The following is a 16,489-nucleotide window of genomic DNA, read 5'->3' as shown; positions in this document are numbered from 1 at the left end:
CGCTGCATCCTGACTTTACTCCACTCTGTAGCGTCTTTTTCTTCTAAAGGTGTGTTTTTTTTCAAGAGAAGAACATAGTTACGTGTCGTTGTTGCTCTTTTTTTCTTCTGGGCAAAAAGATTCTTATAAACCGACATGCCACCATCGATTCTATTTGAGAACTGTAGCGGGGAGACTGTTTAGCCAATCAGAATGCAGAACACGATGCACAATGCAAATCTGTGAAGCAGCGAGACGTGAAAGGTGAACCGCGTTATAGCGAGGGATTACTGTATTTGGATTTTGTCTCTAATGCTTTACTTCTAGTTTCTTTTCCTCCCCATTTCAAGTAAGTGTTTGTATTGAGAAGTGAAATGCATCAGTTGTTTGCTGACTTTATATAGTTGAGATGCTTGAGTCAGCTTGAAAACTGTTTACAAGTGTGCAGGAGGAATGCCTCGCATGTGGAGGTTCTGTGAACGAGGCATGCTGGGTAGTTAACGGCTTAAAGGAAGGGGTTAAAATAAAGTCCCAAATCCAGGGTACACAGTGCATGATTTGCAATCCCGGAGTTTTATTTAGAGATGACTTTCATAGCGTGCTTTGGCATGTGTGAGCGTTAAACCGTCGTATTATGAGCCAAACTGTAAGTTAATCTGAATGTCAACATGGATGGCTGTAAGAATCTGCATGAAAGGACCAAACTGTTTTTTTTAATTCTCTTCCAGATGAGACAGAACCCCTCAGGAGGTCAGGTGCGCCCCTCTCTCCCCAACGGCCCCGCCACCAACTCCCTCCCCTCCCCCAACCCCAGCCTCCACCCCACGCGGCCCCAGCCGGGACCCCACCGGCCGCTCTGCCCCCCCCAGCCGCTGGCCAACGGGCCGCTGGGCTCGGGGGCACACGGACACTCAGACTCTGTGGGTGACCATAGTAACAGTGGTAGTAATAATCAGCCCGGGCCCCCGGCCACGGGACCCAACGGAGACGTGCCTTACCCGCCCGCTGCCGGCAGCAGCAACGCAGCACCGCTACCTCACACCTGCACAAGCACGCTAACACAGGACGCCACGCCGCGCCAGGCCCTGCACCTAAACTCCTCTCAGGTAACGTTACACACACCTGCACGGATCGCTCCATCAAAGTCCACCTGTATGTTCTGTTTAGGGCTGCAACTAACCATTATTTTAATAATCGATTAATCTGTCCATTATTTTTTCAATTAATCGATGAATTGGATTTAAAAAAAAAAAAAGCATTGGATTCCAACCATTTATTCGAAAACAGAACTGACAGTGCCAATTCACAGTGCAGATAATCTTCAGAAAGTTCACAAACAGGTTGCTCCTTGAACATCCCTGAGCTTTTAAAGTATTGATTAAAAAAAACAAACTAAATGGACTAACACAGAAAACATACACATGTATGCTTTACATCTGCCAAATATATAAAAATAAAGTGCACAAAAGAGGTATACTTTGTTTAAAAGGGACCTGAGCTGTCAGAACAATAAATAGATTATAAAAAATAAAGAAAAATACAAATCAGAAACAGGATTTGTTTGAACATTACAATTTGTTCTCTCACTGCCTTCACTCAAAAAACTAAGGATCTTACCAAGAAATATTCTTATTTCTAACCTAAAAATGCCATTACACCTGAAAACACACATCACTTAAAACACGTGTTTCAATTGAACTTTCATTTGTGTCAAGAAAATTTTAAGTTCTAGTTAAGTTTTAAGTTAAAGTCTTTATAAGATTTTGAGTTTTGGCAGTGATCAAAATAAAATTATGAGACCTGCTGTATTGGAGCACATTTTCTTTTAGTTAAAACTGTAGCGGGAACAGATGTTTAGAGGAACCTATGTATGTACCAGGTTACAGGGGGAACATATTGGAGAACGGTCCACAAGAATATAGCGTGGATTAAAAATAAAAGTTAAGCACTGAGCTACACGTGTCTCCCGTCTGCCTGAGCATGGCATGTTACAAAAACCTTCTTCTTTTACGTGCGCGGCGTCAGCGCGCTGTGCCGCATTAAATGTAGTCCGGGCGAAATACCTGTTTTTGAGCTGGCAAAGCACAAGCTCCTCTACTTTCGCTCCGCGCTCAACTCAACTTCAGCTCCGAGACTTAGTGAGTGACGTAATAATCGCGCGACACAACGAATCAATAATGGAATTCGTTGCCAACGCTTTTAATAATCGATTTTTATGGATTTTATCGATTCGTTGTTGCAGCCCTAGTTCTGTTTCTGCACTAACACGCTTGTTTCCCCCCCAGGGGCTTCAGAAGGGGTGTGTTCAACATGCGACCGGCTCAAACAGTGAGGGGACCCCCTCTCATCCCCAGATCCCCAACTCCAACCCCCCTGTTCCCCCCAGCAATCAGGTTGGACATTCCAGTAATGCCCCTTCGCCGCGGCAACCGCCTCACAACCACCTCCCCTCCCCTCCCTCCGTCCCCCACTCCTCTACCTCAGGTGGTGCCGCTACCAAAGATGACAACACCGCAGCCACTCTCGCCCCGGCCGCCCTCGGAAACGGGGGCTCGGAGGGCCGAACGCCGCTGCCGCCGCCCCCCGCCGATGGCAAAGCGGCGCCGGCGGACGGCGTAGCCAATCACGTACACGCGGACGGCGACAAGGCGGCGGAAGGCGGCGAGAAGCCGAGCCTTAGCGCAGACAATCCCAGGCTATCCGCCCTGCTGGCGGGGGGGAAGGCCCCCGACGGGGGGGAGGGGCCGTCGGAGGGGGCGGCGCCCGCCGCCTCGGCGGCGCCGGACTCTCAAAGGAAAGTCAACAACATCCACCCGGCCGTCCTGCCCTCCACCCCCCACGCACAAGGCAGCTCGGCTGCCTCCTCGCCCATCTCCGCCATATCCACCGCCACGCCCTCGCCCAAGTCCTCGGAGCACACCCAGACGGGCGGCCACAGCCCCAGCGCGTCCGCCGCGCCCACGCTCAACGGCAACGGCAAGGGGGGCATCTCGGAGGACTCCCAAAGCCCCCTGAAGGCCGAGCCGCCCGCCGTCAGCTGCCCCAAGGCCACGCCGCCGCACGGCCACGGCTCCTCCTCCTCGTCGTCCTCGTCCTCGTCCATATCCATCTACCCCAGCTCCACAGACGTGCTGAAGGCCTGCAGGTCAGACCGGAACCCCTTCACATCACACACTCTCACGTTTGATATGATATGAATGATGTACTGGCTGTTGTTGAACACACTACCAGCCCTCTCGTCCCCTCCTCGCTGTCAGAGCGCATCAGTCGGGCTGAGGGTTTTGTTTTGATCATGTCTCCTCCCAGTGGAATTACAGCGCAAGTACAAGACGGCCAGCTCTGTTATGTAACCGTCAGCCCCACTCAAGGCTACCGGCCATCCCTGTTGCCATGCAGATGTCCTTTCGTTTTAACTGCACATTTGGACTTTTTTCCTTTTTAATTACATCTGGTTGATTAAGTTGCACGTTTGTGATGATAAAGTTGGTCGTCTTCAGTAAAAGAATCAGTGATGAAGCAGAGGCCTGGCTGATTAATAAACAATTGAGCCTTTGTCAAGCCCCGCCCCCGTTGCCAGGTCGGACAAAACATCAACATCGTCATCTTTCCCGTCCACTCCCATTGTAAAAACGGGGTTTTACATAACTTAATTTCTAATTATTAGACATAAGAAAATAAACAGTTAACTAGATCTATATAAAAAGAACACTTCAGGTACCATGTAGTTAGTGCTGGGCGGTATGACCGAAAATTTATATCACGGTATTTTTCAAAATTATATCGGCTTCACAGTATATCACGGTATTTTTTTTTTTCATGCACAACTGGGTGTTAACCACATTTTCTAATGATTTGGAAAGGAATTACTGCAGTAAATTGGCTTAGAATGGCTTATTTTACTGTCATGAGGAGGAAATATTGTAGAAAAACATTAATGTCCACACTAGTATAAATACAGGTTTGCATGGCCTCACAAAATGATGCCGTTTACAATGAGGTGGCGGCACTTATGATTCTAATGAAGTGAGAGAATCAGTCAGACAACACTTAAAGACTTTAACTGTTGTCTGACTTGACTTTTCTGCCGCACTTCTAGTGTTACCTGTAGACGTGGTGGACGCAGATCTCAGCTTCACGTATTCTTGATATTCTATCACATGTTTGCGGCTGAGGTGGTGGAGCAAGTTGCTAGTGTTGCCTCCCGCGGCTACAACTTTAGCTTTACAACACTTGCAGATGATTGTTGTTTGTTGGACGTCGTCTTTTTTAAAGCCAAAGAATTTCCACTCAGCCGACACAGCTCCTCTTTTCGGAACAAGTTCCCCCGTGTCATGTTCTGGAACAGTTTTTCATTTATTTTGCCAATTTTTTCACCATTGCATAAATCAAATAAATTTGATTTAGGCATGCTTTTCAAAGAAAAAGATCTTTTACAAAATTACAAGGTAGAAAATATTTATTGGACATAGAAAACTGAAAAAACTGAAGTAAAATTCTTATGTGGTTACTTTTTGTTTGGCCAATGATTTATGTTTGTGGTGCGCAACCGGTACGGGAGCGGCCAGTCTATTTCCTTATATTACAACGCCGTTATTAATTGTTCGTTTTTTTTCCCACTTATTCCACCGAACACCGAAAGTTTTTTGCCATTTTCGGCCAAACAATTTCGGTTACCGAACAATCGGTGCATCACTACTGCTAAACTCTCACCCTCACAAACAGTGTCCAGCGGTGCGGCGTTCCCAACGTTGTGTACGCTATTGTACATACTCACCGGTATTACGGTATATGAAAAATTCATATCATAAGAAAAATAAACACCGGTATTCGGTATGAACCGGTATACCGCCCAGCACTACATGTAGTGAGGTTTTTGGCAAAACAAGGTATTTTTGCGGCTGTATATATATATATATATATATATATATATATATATATATATATATATGTGTGTGTGTGTGCATATATGTGTATATTTTGTGTAGTGAGTTTAATAAACAAGATGTTTTGATGAGTTTAGCTGATAGAACGGTGGAAGGGTTGAACTGCTGGCCGTCCACATAGCTTTATCCTAAACGAGTGAGACGGCTGTTTTATCCAACCGGATATTCTGACCCGGATGTAGCAGCAGAGAATAATTTTTCTGATGTCAGTCAGGGACAAATCAGAAGGCTCACAAAGGGTCAATTCAGAGTAATCAACCACTGTGCAATAATAATAACCACAATCATATGCTGTAACAATGCACCTTTCAATAACCATGTTTACCTCATACTGCTGCACCTTTCACTTTTTTTAATTGTATATATGTTAATAAGAGCCACATTTGTTTATTTACTGTTTGCTACTATTTAAATCTGGGTTCAGTGAGCGAAGTGAGTCAAATTCCCCGTCTGGCAAGTTCATACTTGGCCAATAAAACTGATTTCTGATTCTGAATTGGTGTTTCCGTGCAGAAACCTGGGGAAGAACGGGCTTTCAAACAGCAGCATCCTCCTCGATAAGTGCCCCCCGCCCCGGCTGCCGCCCCCGCCCTCACCAGCCCTGCCCAAAGAGAAGCTCAACCCTCCCACGCCCAGCATCTACGTGAGTACCGGCACCAATACCTCACAATATCAGTCACGCTTTGGTCCGGGGGTCTTCAACCGTTCATGCTCTCGCCCCAAACCAGCTGGAGAACAAGAGAGATGCCTTCTTCCCCCCACTGCACCAGTTCTGCACAAACCCCTCCAACCCCGTCACGGTCATCAGAGGCCTGGCCGGAGCTCTCAAACTGGGTAAGAGCCTCGTCCACGTCACAGTTCCCCGCGTCACGCCCATGGCAGGCATTAGGGCTAGGGATCGATTCAAATGTCAAGATTCGATTTCGATTCTTAAGATTCAGAATCGATTATCAAGATTTGATTCGATTCGATTCCGATATTGATTTGGGTTAGTGTTATTAAAACTGTTTTTTCAGCTGTTGCATGAATTATATGACTGTAGTTATGCAAAATATTACTACTAGTATTATATTGAGATTAAACAGCAAGTATTGGCAGCTAATGATGCTGTAAGGACCAATCAGCTCCCAGAATGCTGATAGAACTGCTTTCAGAAACATCGTGGGTCAGAATTACCAAACAGATCCAGGGAGGAAACAGAGACGGATGAAATCGGTTTTATTTTTTCCCACATTCCGTTTTTATTTGTTCCATTTTCGGTCTATTTTGGTTTTTAATTTTTGAGCATTTGGTTTTTAGCATTTTTTGCAAATGTAACCCCAAGACAGTATAATTTATGCAATTATAACCTAACACTTTAATGTTTTCATACCTTTAAACATACTGTATTTAAAGGCAAAAACATGGCACCAGTTATTCTCGTGTCCAACAAAACATTCCTTTTTTGGGGATAAACAAAAAAATAACCAAAAGTTGTAATGTAATGATGAAAAAAAAAATACATAAATAAATAAAAGATTTAAAAAAAAAAAAAACCCAAAAAAAAATCAATAAAAAAAAATCGATCTTTAGGAATTAATATGAGAATCGATTTAGAATTAGGAAATCGATTGTTTTCAACACAGGCCTAATCAGCATGCTTCTGTTCCTCTGCAGATCTGGGCCTGTTCTCCACGAAGACTCTGGTGGAAGCCAACCCGGAGCACCTGGTGGAGGTCTGGACGCAGCTCTCGCAGCCCGCCGACGAGAACTGGGACCCGAGCGGCACCAAGAAAATGTGGCGCTGCGAAAGCGCCCGCTCTCACACCACCATCGCCAAATACGCCCAGTACCAGGCCACTTCCTTCCAGGAGTCCCTGAGGGTACGATTATAACGTCTTTCATCTGGAGCAGGGGGGTCAAACTCGTTTTGCTTTGGCGGGCCAGATTTGACCAATTTCTTTCTCTCGGGCCGCACGCTCAAAATAATAATAATAATAATAATATTTTTTTTCTAACTCTTTTTTTTTTTTTTTTTTTACTATTGTTATCTAATCCAATATTAGTTTAGTTAATTTTAAAGCAAATATGCACTTTGTTTACACTCTAATTATGTAAAATATATTTCTTCAGTATCTTTTCTTGAAATTTCTCGGTTTTTTTTCAAATTATGTAAGACACTTTTAATATCATTTTACAAAGATAAACGGAAACAAGTATGTTTTTTTTATATTTCGCTTTTTTATAGGAAATTTAATTAAAAGCAAAATCTTTCTTATTACATCCGAGAGAGTTTCTTTGTGATTTAGAGATTTTTCCAGTACAATTAAGTGTATTTATTTTAAAAAATTGGCGCGGATAATTACGCCAGTGTGCCGAAAAAGTCAGCACTTCTTTTAACTGTTTTACTTTATCACTATCCTCGTATTCAAAACTGAAATTCTCCGAATAAATATCTTCTATCATCTTTTTTAGCAGTGATATTTTTCCTGCGAAAATATATAATAGTAGTCAGTTAATAAAAATAAACGACCGTCTACAAAGAAATAAAATCGGGAAATGCATTCTAGAAAACTAAAAAAATGTCAAACTGCTCTATTTGTGGAATAACGATGGATTTGTAGAAGAAATATATTATCGGATATGCTGCAATTCATGGCAATCATTTATGCCTTCCTTTTTAGTAAATTAACATTTAGTTTTTTTGCGTTGGAAACTTCTCGCGGGCCGCATGAAAATCTCTCGGGCCGCACATTTGACACCCCTGATCTGGAGGTTATGCACAAGGGGAATGCTGGCTTAACGCTCTTCTCTTAATGGTCTGTTTCCAGGAGGAGAACGAGAAGAAGGCCCTAAAGGAGCCTTCGGACTCGGAGCCGACGTCAGCAGAGAGGTGCTTGAGAAAAACAGCCCCGTTTCTGCCATTAACGGCTAATTGGGACTAAGTAATCAAGATTAATCAAATGTTGTTTGTCTGCTTCTTAAGTGCTGCACGGAAAAGACGGGGACCCTTGAAACACATCAAGTTTGGAACGAACATCGACGTCTCGGATGAAAGGAAGTGAGTGTGGATCTCGACTTGCTGTCTCCAGTCTTTTATGGGTTTTTGTTTAAAAACTCGTGCAGGCGTCTCACAGCTAGAAGGTCCTGGGTTCAATTCTCGCCCTGGGTGGGGTTGGCCAAAGGGCCTTTCTGTGTGGGGTTTGCATGTTCCTCTCCCTCACAAAAACATGCAGCAGTCCTGGGCTATACACAGGCTGGAATAACGTGATCCTTCCACGCTCTACGTCCGGCCGGAGAAGCCGGGGTTGGTAGAGGGAGCAATGCCCGGGACTGACTTACGGTGCTTTTCCACTAGTACCTACTCAGCCCGACTCGACTCAACTTGGCCTGGTTCCTTTTCCATTACAATTCAGCTAGTGATGCACCGATTGTTCGGTAACCGAAATTGTTCGGCCGAAAATGGCAAAAAAACACTTTCGGTGTTCGGTGGAATAAGTGGGAAAAAAACCGAACAATTAATAACGGCGTTCTAAAATAAGGAAATAGACCGGCCGCTCCGTCCCGTAACGTTGCGCACTACATAAATCGTTGGCCAAACAAAAACTAACCCCATAAGAATTTTACCTAACATTCACCAGGAGGTGGAACCAAAACAACATAATGCTGGGAAATTAAAAAACGTTCAGTTTTTTATGTTCAATGTATATTTTCTACCTTGTAATTTTGTAAAAGATTTTTTTCTTTTAAAAGCATGCCTAAATCAAATTTATTTGATTTATGCAATGGTGAAAAAATTGGCAAAATAAATGAAAAACTGCTGAAGAACCATGTTCGGTATTGTTCGGTATTTGGCCAAGTGTTTATTATTTTCGGTTTCGGCCACAAATTTTCATTTCGGTGCATCACTAAATTCAGCACCTGAAGCAGAAGTAGGCGGGTTGGAGCAAAGCTGCTGTGACGTACTCGATTGTGCAACACAAGCGAAGAAGTAAGACGCCAAAGACGAAGAACATGGATGAGTATCTCCTGCTTGCTCGGTGGCTTGTATTCAATATAAAATTAAAACAACTGAGGGAGAGAAGTGTTCAAGCGGCGAGGCGAAATACCATTGAGAAGCACAGGAGAGTAATTGAAGTTTGGAACAAAGTCCTACCAGGCTGACGGGCCAACCCCCCGACCAATCGGTGGCCTGTAGTGTGATGATGTCAGATACAGCCGACTCAGCCGCTTAGAACCTCGGCAGAATAGTTACAGAAAAGTATCTACTCGGCGCGTTAGACCCCTAGTGGGAAAGAACCAAACTGAGGCGAGTCGAGTCGAGCTGAGTAGGTACTAGTGGAAAAGCGCCATTAGGAAGGAGCACTGGGTGATAAAATAGGAAAAAAAATATATAAACATAAAAACTCTCCGGTGCGGTTCCCTCCAGGTGGAAACAGCAGCTGCAGGAGCTCAGCAAGCTTCCGGCCTTCGCCCGCGTCGTCTCCGCCGGCAACCTGCTGAGCCACGTGGGCCACACCATCCTGGGCATGAACACGGTGCAGCTGTACATGAAGGTGCCGGGCAGCAGGATACCGGGCCACCAGGAACACAACAACTTCTGCGCCGTCAACATCAACATCGGCCCCGGGGACTGCGAGTGGTTCGCCGTGCCGGAGCCGTACTGGGGCGTGATGAGCAACTTCTGCGAAAAGTAAGATGGGATCGACTCAATTCCTGCCTTTTTTTTTCATTTATTAGTTTGTTTTGTGAACCGGTTGTTTACTTCCCGTCTGGCAGGAACAACATTAACTTCCTGATGGGCTCGTGGTGGCCCAACCTGGAGGACCTGTATGAGGCCGACGTGCCGGTCTACCGGTTCATCCAGCGACCGGGAGACCTGGTGTGGCTCAACACGGGAACCATCCACTGGGTGCAGGCCATCGGCTGGTGCAACAACATCGCCTGGAACGTGGGACCGCTCACCGGTACGTAAAGCTGCTTTCAGCAACGAAAATTATGACTAAAGAGCGTCGTCAACGAACCTTTATCACCTGAGGAAAATGTGAGGAGACGCGATGAAAATGCTGGGCATGTGACGATAAGGATAAATAAATATATAATCGTAGAGGAATAAAAACGAGACTAAAATGTAGATTACAAAATAAAAACTCTGCTAAAATGTGTCTTCATTTTCGTTGACCAAAACGAGACGAAATGTTCTACCAAAGATCCTTAATGTCCATGTTTTCAGTAGTTTCCTCTGGTTTAGTTCTGCTGCTGGGTGACGTTAGTCCTCAATCCCAGTCCACAAAATCACAAATAAATATGTTGTAAACTCAAATTAGAGTCTTCTGTATCTGGGATGAATGTATTGTTAAGTCTATAAGGTAACAATAATATAATAATAAGATAACCTCGATTGTATTTATAATAAGACTGCAGCTGCACACTATTCCTTTATACTATATTAGTATAACAGACATTTACTATGTTTATAGTACATTTATTCAGTTTACAGTACAGTTGTTCAGTTTCTTTTTTACTGTATTTCTGTATTTTTTATTTTTTTTATATTATATATAAAAAAAAAAAAATATATATATATATATATATATATATATATATATATATATATATATATATATATATTTTTTATTTTCATCTTTATCGTTTATTTAGTCTGAGTTCATGTTGTCCGACTTTGAGCTGCTGTAGCACCCGAATTCCCCCTCTGGGGATCAATAAAGGACTATCTTATCTTATCTTGTTTGAATTGTAAAATGGGTTTGGCTAAATACAATCTGTCAACTTGACACGACTAAAAGGAGAATGAACGTGACTAAAACTACTAAAAGCTAAAATGATAGCTTGACCCAAAGACTAGACTGAAACTTAACTTGAAACAGGCTGACAGAAACATCACCACCGCTCACGCCGCTGCGTTTCTCCACCTGCTTTTTTCAGCCCACCAGTACAAGCTGGCCGTGGAGCGCTACGAGTGGAACAAGCTCCAGAGCGTCAAGTCCATGGTTCCCATGGTGCACCTCTCCTGGAACATGGCACGCAACATTAAAGTGTCCGACCACAAGCTGTTTGAGATGATCAAGTGAGTCGCACGATCGTTTCCCCTTTTTGAATATTCCAGCGGATTGTTCAATCCGGGGCGCTGACGTGGGGGGGTTTGCATCGCAGGTACTGCCTGCTGCGGACGCTGAAACAGTGCCAGTGGGTGAAGGAGGCCTTGGCGTCCGCCGGCAAGGAGACGGTCCTGAGGCCGAGGACCAGGGACGAGCCGGCCCACTACTGCAGCATCTGTGAGGTCAGTCAGTCGCTCAGCTCAGGGAACATTTCCCCACCAGGGCTGTGCAGGACGACTGCATGTTCCAGTTTAGTGGCACTTTTCCACTAGCACCTACTCGGCTCTACTCATCTCAACTCGGCCTGGTTTCTTTTCCATAACAATTCAGCACCTGGAGCAGAAGTAGGAGGTTGGAGTGAAGTTGCTGTGACGTATTTGATTGTGTGACACAAACGAAGAAGACAACAACACTAAAGATGTAGAACCTGGAGGAGATGATAGATGTGCTGCTGGGTCTGTGGTTTGTGTTCGATATCAAGTTAAAAATGAGAGAGAGAGAAGCTTCAAGTAGAGGCGCTTTTTAATATTTTTTTTTTTGTCTCGGCGCTGCTGAAAAGTGCATTGGGAGCCACGAGCAGCTCTGAAGTGACAGAGCTCCTGGTAGATTTGGTCGTTCCTTATCGCCCGTCTACATCCCTCTTTAATTCTCTCCTCAGCCACCAAGTTTATGAACATCTGCACCTCAGAGTTGGACCAGAACAGACTTTTTCTGCCGTTGCTGGTCGAATAAAATGAAGAAGCCGAGAGTCGCTCTTTCGCTGATGTCACATCCTGACTCAGACGTCTGACTCTAGTTACAGAAAAAGTATCTACTTGGCACATTAGACCCCTAGTGGAAAATAACCAAACTGAGTGGAGTTGAGACGAGCCGGGCTGAGTAGGTGCTAGTGGAAAAGCGCCATACGATTCATATATTTGAGCACATTCACATTTTATTATGAAGTAAACCTCATCATATATGACACGCAGACTCGGGTTTGATCTGAGCTTTTTAAAGAGGCCACTAATGGCTTTTTATTTGAATGCAGAGCTTTCATCTGGGTTTTTGCATAGAAGTGTCCCATTAAACCACCCTGTCAGCTATTGTTGACCGTGCAGCAGCTCCAGGAAGTGTCTGTTAACGGTCTCGGCTTCCATCCGTCCGCAGGTGGAAGTCTTCAACCTACTGTTTGTGCGCCGCGAGCTCCTGTCCAAGAAGCAGCACGTGGTCCACTGCCAGGACTGCGCCAGGAAAGGCAGCGCCACGCTGGACGACTTCGTGGTGCTGGAGCAGTACAGGATGGAGGACCTGATGCAGGTCTATGACCAGTTCACATTAGTAAGTCATCGCTGAGGAGAGAGGGGACTCAGAGCACTAAACCCCACAGCATGAGCTGTTCCTGCTGTTCTGAAGCTGCCTTTATCCAAAACCAGGAGGTTTATATTCTTCAAATGTCTTCAAGATGCCATTAAAATTTTTACTATCCAGTCTAATGATAGATATTTATTATTCATACTCGTGGTTTTTTACATCAAATCTTTGACATTTCGTATCATTCCATCGAGGTTCAGCTCTCAGGTTTTACATATCAAGACCACCATGATCTAAAACCAGATGTGTCCCAGGACTCAGTTCGTTGAACCTTTAGCAGCAATAACAGGGAGGCCGTGGGTCCTTAAAAAGTCTTACATTCCATTTTTGCTAAAATAAGGCCTCTAAATGTCTTATTTTGTCGTAAATCTCAATCGGAGGTCTTAATTTTAGAGGGAATGATTCGAGTCATCATTAAAAAGTTTATTTCATCGTTTTAAGGATAATCTCCTGTAGAGGTTCTAAATCTGTGTTGCCAGGTTGGACAAGTTTCAGCCCAATTGGGCTGAAAAATATATATTTGGGCTGCTTTTCCTGGTTTTTACTAAATATTTAAGAGAAATTATTCACAAAAAAGTTTCCATTATGGCAGAGAAAAGTAGAAACGTACACAATAAATTCTGATATTTTATTTGCTTTAATCTACTCAATTTAATTGTAGTTTTGTAAGAGAATGTATGATTTTGGTGGGTTATACATTGCGTCTGGGCTGGAACCTGTCAGCCAGATCTGGCAACCTCGACCTCAGCGCTGGATTTCTTAGTAACTTGTCTTTTTGGTCTTCATTTTTTTTGAAAATGGTGTTAAAAAGTCTTACATTTACCTCAGTCAAACCTGTAGACATCCTGATGAAGTCATATTTTCGTGGCGCACGTCCTTGTGGAGGAATTTTTACCATTTTTGTTTCTAACATCATTCATTCGTTTATGCAATTCAATTCAATTTTATTTATATAGCGTCTAATACAACAAAAGTTGTCTCTAGGCGAATTCCAGAGACCCAGAACAAGCTATTCATGGATGCATACGTCTCTTACGGTTGTGCCACATCGTTTCAGTCAGGACGTCTGAACCTTTAGGCATAGCAAGACCTTGTCTTGCCTTTTTCAGCCCCACTCTTGTAAATTCACTGCTGTAATTTGAGTTTATCGTCTACTGTATGACACTTTTGGCTAAACGTCACTTGTCCATAAGTTCGTGGTAGACCCGGGGACCCAAGCTGAGCTAATCCCCGCATGTAAACGTTTGATAGGACTACAATCGGCCTACACATTCAATGTATGGAGAAGAAAATAAAAACTAAAGTATACACTTTGTGCAGTCTGTTTAAAGTCTAATTCACCGCTCACTGTTTTCCCAATTTATTACCAGGGAAACCAAAGATGAACTAAGTAAGTTGGTTCCCTTCGCATGTATGGATATGTGGATGAAAAAAAGCAGTCCTAATCGAGTTTTAGCCGTAGATAAGATCCACTAAACATAATATGTTTGTATAATATGTGTTTGGTGGTGTGACTTATGGCCAAATGTCTTCAGTTTGGTTTCTTCTCTTCAGAGGACAGACTGAGGCGATAAAGTCCGAGGTGTAGCTCAGCCGGGAAGTGCACTGTCACTAATGGTTTTTAGTTTTGAATAATCTTCCTCGCTGTACAAATGTTTTGTTAATGGCAACGGTTGCTTCTCTAAGATCATCGCTGATGTCTTGTCTCTTTGACATTGTGTTAAGACACCTGAGCGCTTCAGACCAGCTTCTAGCTTTTGTGGGGTTGATCAAACCTGATGATCAGTTAATGAAGTATATGTATATTTATATACAGGACTGTCTCAGAAAATTAGAATATTGTGATAAAGTTCTTTATTTTCTTCAATGCAATTTAAAAAAAAAAAAAAAAAAAAAAAAGTCATACATTCTGGATTCATTACAAATCAACTGAAATATTGCAAGCCTTTTATTATTTTAATATTGCTGATTATGGCTTAGATAATAAATTAATAAAAATAATAATAGGCTTGCAATATTTCATTTGATTTGTAATTAATCCAGAATGTATGACATTTTTGCATTACAGAAAATAAAGGACTTTATCTCAATATTCTAATTTTCTGAGACAGTCCTGTATTTACTATAGTGTGTATACAGGAGCTGACATGGAACAGGTGATGGTTTGAAACCGCTTCCTCATACACCTGCAGTGTATTTGCAGAGGCTTTAAGGTGATGAATCCAGCTCCCTCCTGATTCTCTCCCTCTCTTCTCTCCGCAGGCCCCTCCTCTTCACTCATCTTCATCTTGACATTAGGCGACTCTTCTCTTCTTCTGCTCTGGAGCCATGAAGCCCATTTTACACAGACTTGTATTAAGATTTTAAATAAAAGAACAACTCAACATCTACATATACGGACCATTTCTGATATTCAGGAAAGCCAAGGCCGTCTCCCCCTACCCCTCACCACCGCCCCTCCCTTATGGGTGGTCTCCATAGCGACGGCCGGAGGCTGAGGCGGCCGAGTGTGTCTGTCTATGCAACCTGTTTGAAGCGCTGGGGCCTTCCATAAGGGGGCACCACCTGGCTCAAAAACGGGACTTGTTTTTTTTCTCTTCTCTTTTTTTCGTTTTCTCCCCCCCTCGTCCCCCTCCCAGCCCCCCCCGCCCTTCTAAAGACAATGGTTCAGCCCACTTTTTAATGGAGGACTTAATCAAATGAGGTCGGGAACAGGGGGGGACGAGGGGGTGGGAGTGGGATTTTTAAAGCGTGGTAAAAAATGTTTTGTAGATACTTGTTCACTGTCACAACTGGCAACACCACCCGTAAAAGACTACTGACTTGACAACCCCTCTCTCCCTCTGTCTCTCCCTGTTTTTCTATTCTGGTAACAGGATGAAACGTTGGCTTTGATTTATGGAACTCCCCCAGATTTTCTTCTGTTTTTTCCTTCTAAGGAGCACTAGCCTAACTGGTCTTTTTCTATGGTAGTTAGTAATTTTAAGACTCTTTGGACAGCAAAATCTCCCTAGAAAAGAAAAAAAAAAGAAAAAAAAAATTGTAATGTGAAGAGTTTTAGGTGAGTTTCTTTTTTTCAGTTCTTTTTTTTTTTTCTTTTAATTTTTTTTACAGCTTTTTTCTGTTTTATCTTCGTCTCCTTCTTTTCAAATCTGACATTTTCTGTTTTTCTTAGGTATAAAAAACAAAAAAACAACAAAAAGACAAAAACAAGAAGAAAAAAAAACAAAAAAAACTTACTAGCCAAGTCACAAAGAAAATGGGTTGCACATAGACTTATGGAATTAAGTTTGATTTGTGATTTTTGTTTTGTTTCTAATCTTGATGTAAATTTACACTATTTATAAATGCATATTTATTGCTTGAAAATATTTGTTGATGGAATGCTGTTATTTTTTTCCAGAGTACCTGCCATTAAATTTGAAGGAGTTTTGTCATTTTAACACGACTCCTCTTACATTTTCTATATATAAATAAAATTGCTTAGCAAGCATTGTACAGAAACGGACATTTAAAATTGTTTTATTGTTTGAAGAATGTTTTATGAGTCAATAAACACAAAAGTTGTCAAATTATTTCTTGCTATTCGCTTCTTTAATGTTTCATCGTGGATTTTTCTGGAATACAAGTGAAAGTAAAACTGATTTAAACAAAAAATAAAGAAGAAATTAGCAGCACCATGCAGATAATCGAGTACAGGCCTGAAACCCAGCAGACAATGTAGCTGTAGACTGACACACAGAATCCTACACTGTATGCCAGGTCCAGAACTTATCCACCTTCTCCGAATGACATTGTATAATTTAAACACAAGAAACACATTCCTGCTCCACCGCAATTTCGGATTAACCTCATTGGAGGCTTTTCTTAGTGGGTGGGCCTTTTTTTTTTTTGTTTAATGTTTCCTAGAAATGCAAAAGCTCCGTAGCAGAAATGATCACAAGAAAAAGATTTGAAATACACAGTAAATTGCAAATAAAACATCAGACACAATCATGCACGCATGCGATTATTGCACTGTGGGTACTGGGGATCGTGTGGCTGTCAGCGGAGACCCAGTAGCCAGATGTAGCTGCTGCCAGCCCAACAGGATCTACACTGACTACTGAGCAACCG

At 42.9% G+C, this 16,489-nt stretch overlaps 1 protein-coding gene across 3 annotated transcripts in view; it reads left to right on the top strand.

Moving 5' to 3' along the window:
• Positions 1-15,948, top strand: part of LOC133424931 (lysine-specific demethylase 6A-like) — a 42,051-nt gene extending 26,103 nt beyond the window's left edge. For all 3 annotated transcript variants that reach the window (XM_061715518.1, XM_061715517.1, XM_061715519.1), the window contains 13 exons: positions 708-1,085; positions 2,265-3,124; positions 5,436-5,565; positions 5,651-5,756; positions 6,579-6,784; positions 7,733-7,794; positions 7,888-7,962; positions 9,331-9,594; positions 9,681-9,868; positions 10,848-10,989; positions 11,076-11,202; positions 12,170-12,340; positions 14,636-15,948. In XM_061715518.1, the coding sequence (XP_061571502.1) occupies positions 708-1,085; positions 2,265-3,124; positions 5,436-5,565; positions 5,651-5,756; positions 6,579-6,784; positions 7,733-7,794; positions 7,888-7,962; positions 9,331-9,594; positions 9,681-9,868; positions 10,848-10,989; positions 11,076-11,202; positions 12,170-12,340; positions 14,636-14,665 (2,739 nt within the window). In that variant the 3' untranslated portion in view covers positions 14,666-15,948. The remainder of the gene's footprint in view (positions 1-707; positions 1,086-2,264; positions 3,125-5,435; positions 5,566-5,650; positions 5,757-6,578; positions 6,785-7,732; positions 7,795-7,887; positions 7,963-9,330; positions 9,595-9,680; positions 9,869-10,847; positions 10,990-11,075; positions 11,203-12,169; positions 12,341-14,635) is intronic.
• The last annotated feature ends 541 nt before the right edge of the window (positions 15,949-16,489 follow it).

This window comes from Cololabis saira, chromosome 24, assembly GCF_033807715.1.
Source record: "Cololabis saira isolate AMF1-May2022 chromosome 24, fColSai1.1, whole genome shotgun sequence".
NCBI classification, from domain to species: Eukaryota; Metazoa; Chordata; class Actinopteri; order Beloniformes; family Belonidae; genus Cololabis; species Cololabis saira.
Note: the sequence above shows the minus strand (reverse complement) of the source record. Positions and strands in the feature narration are given on the sequence as shown.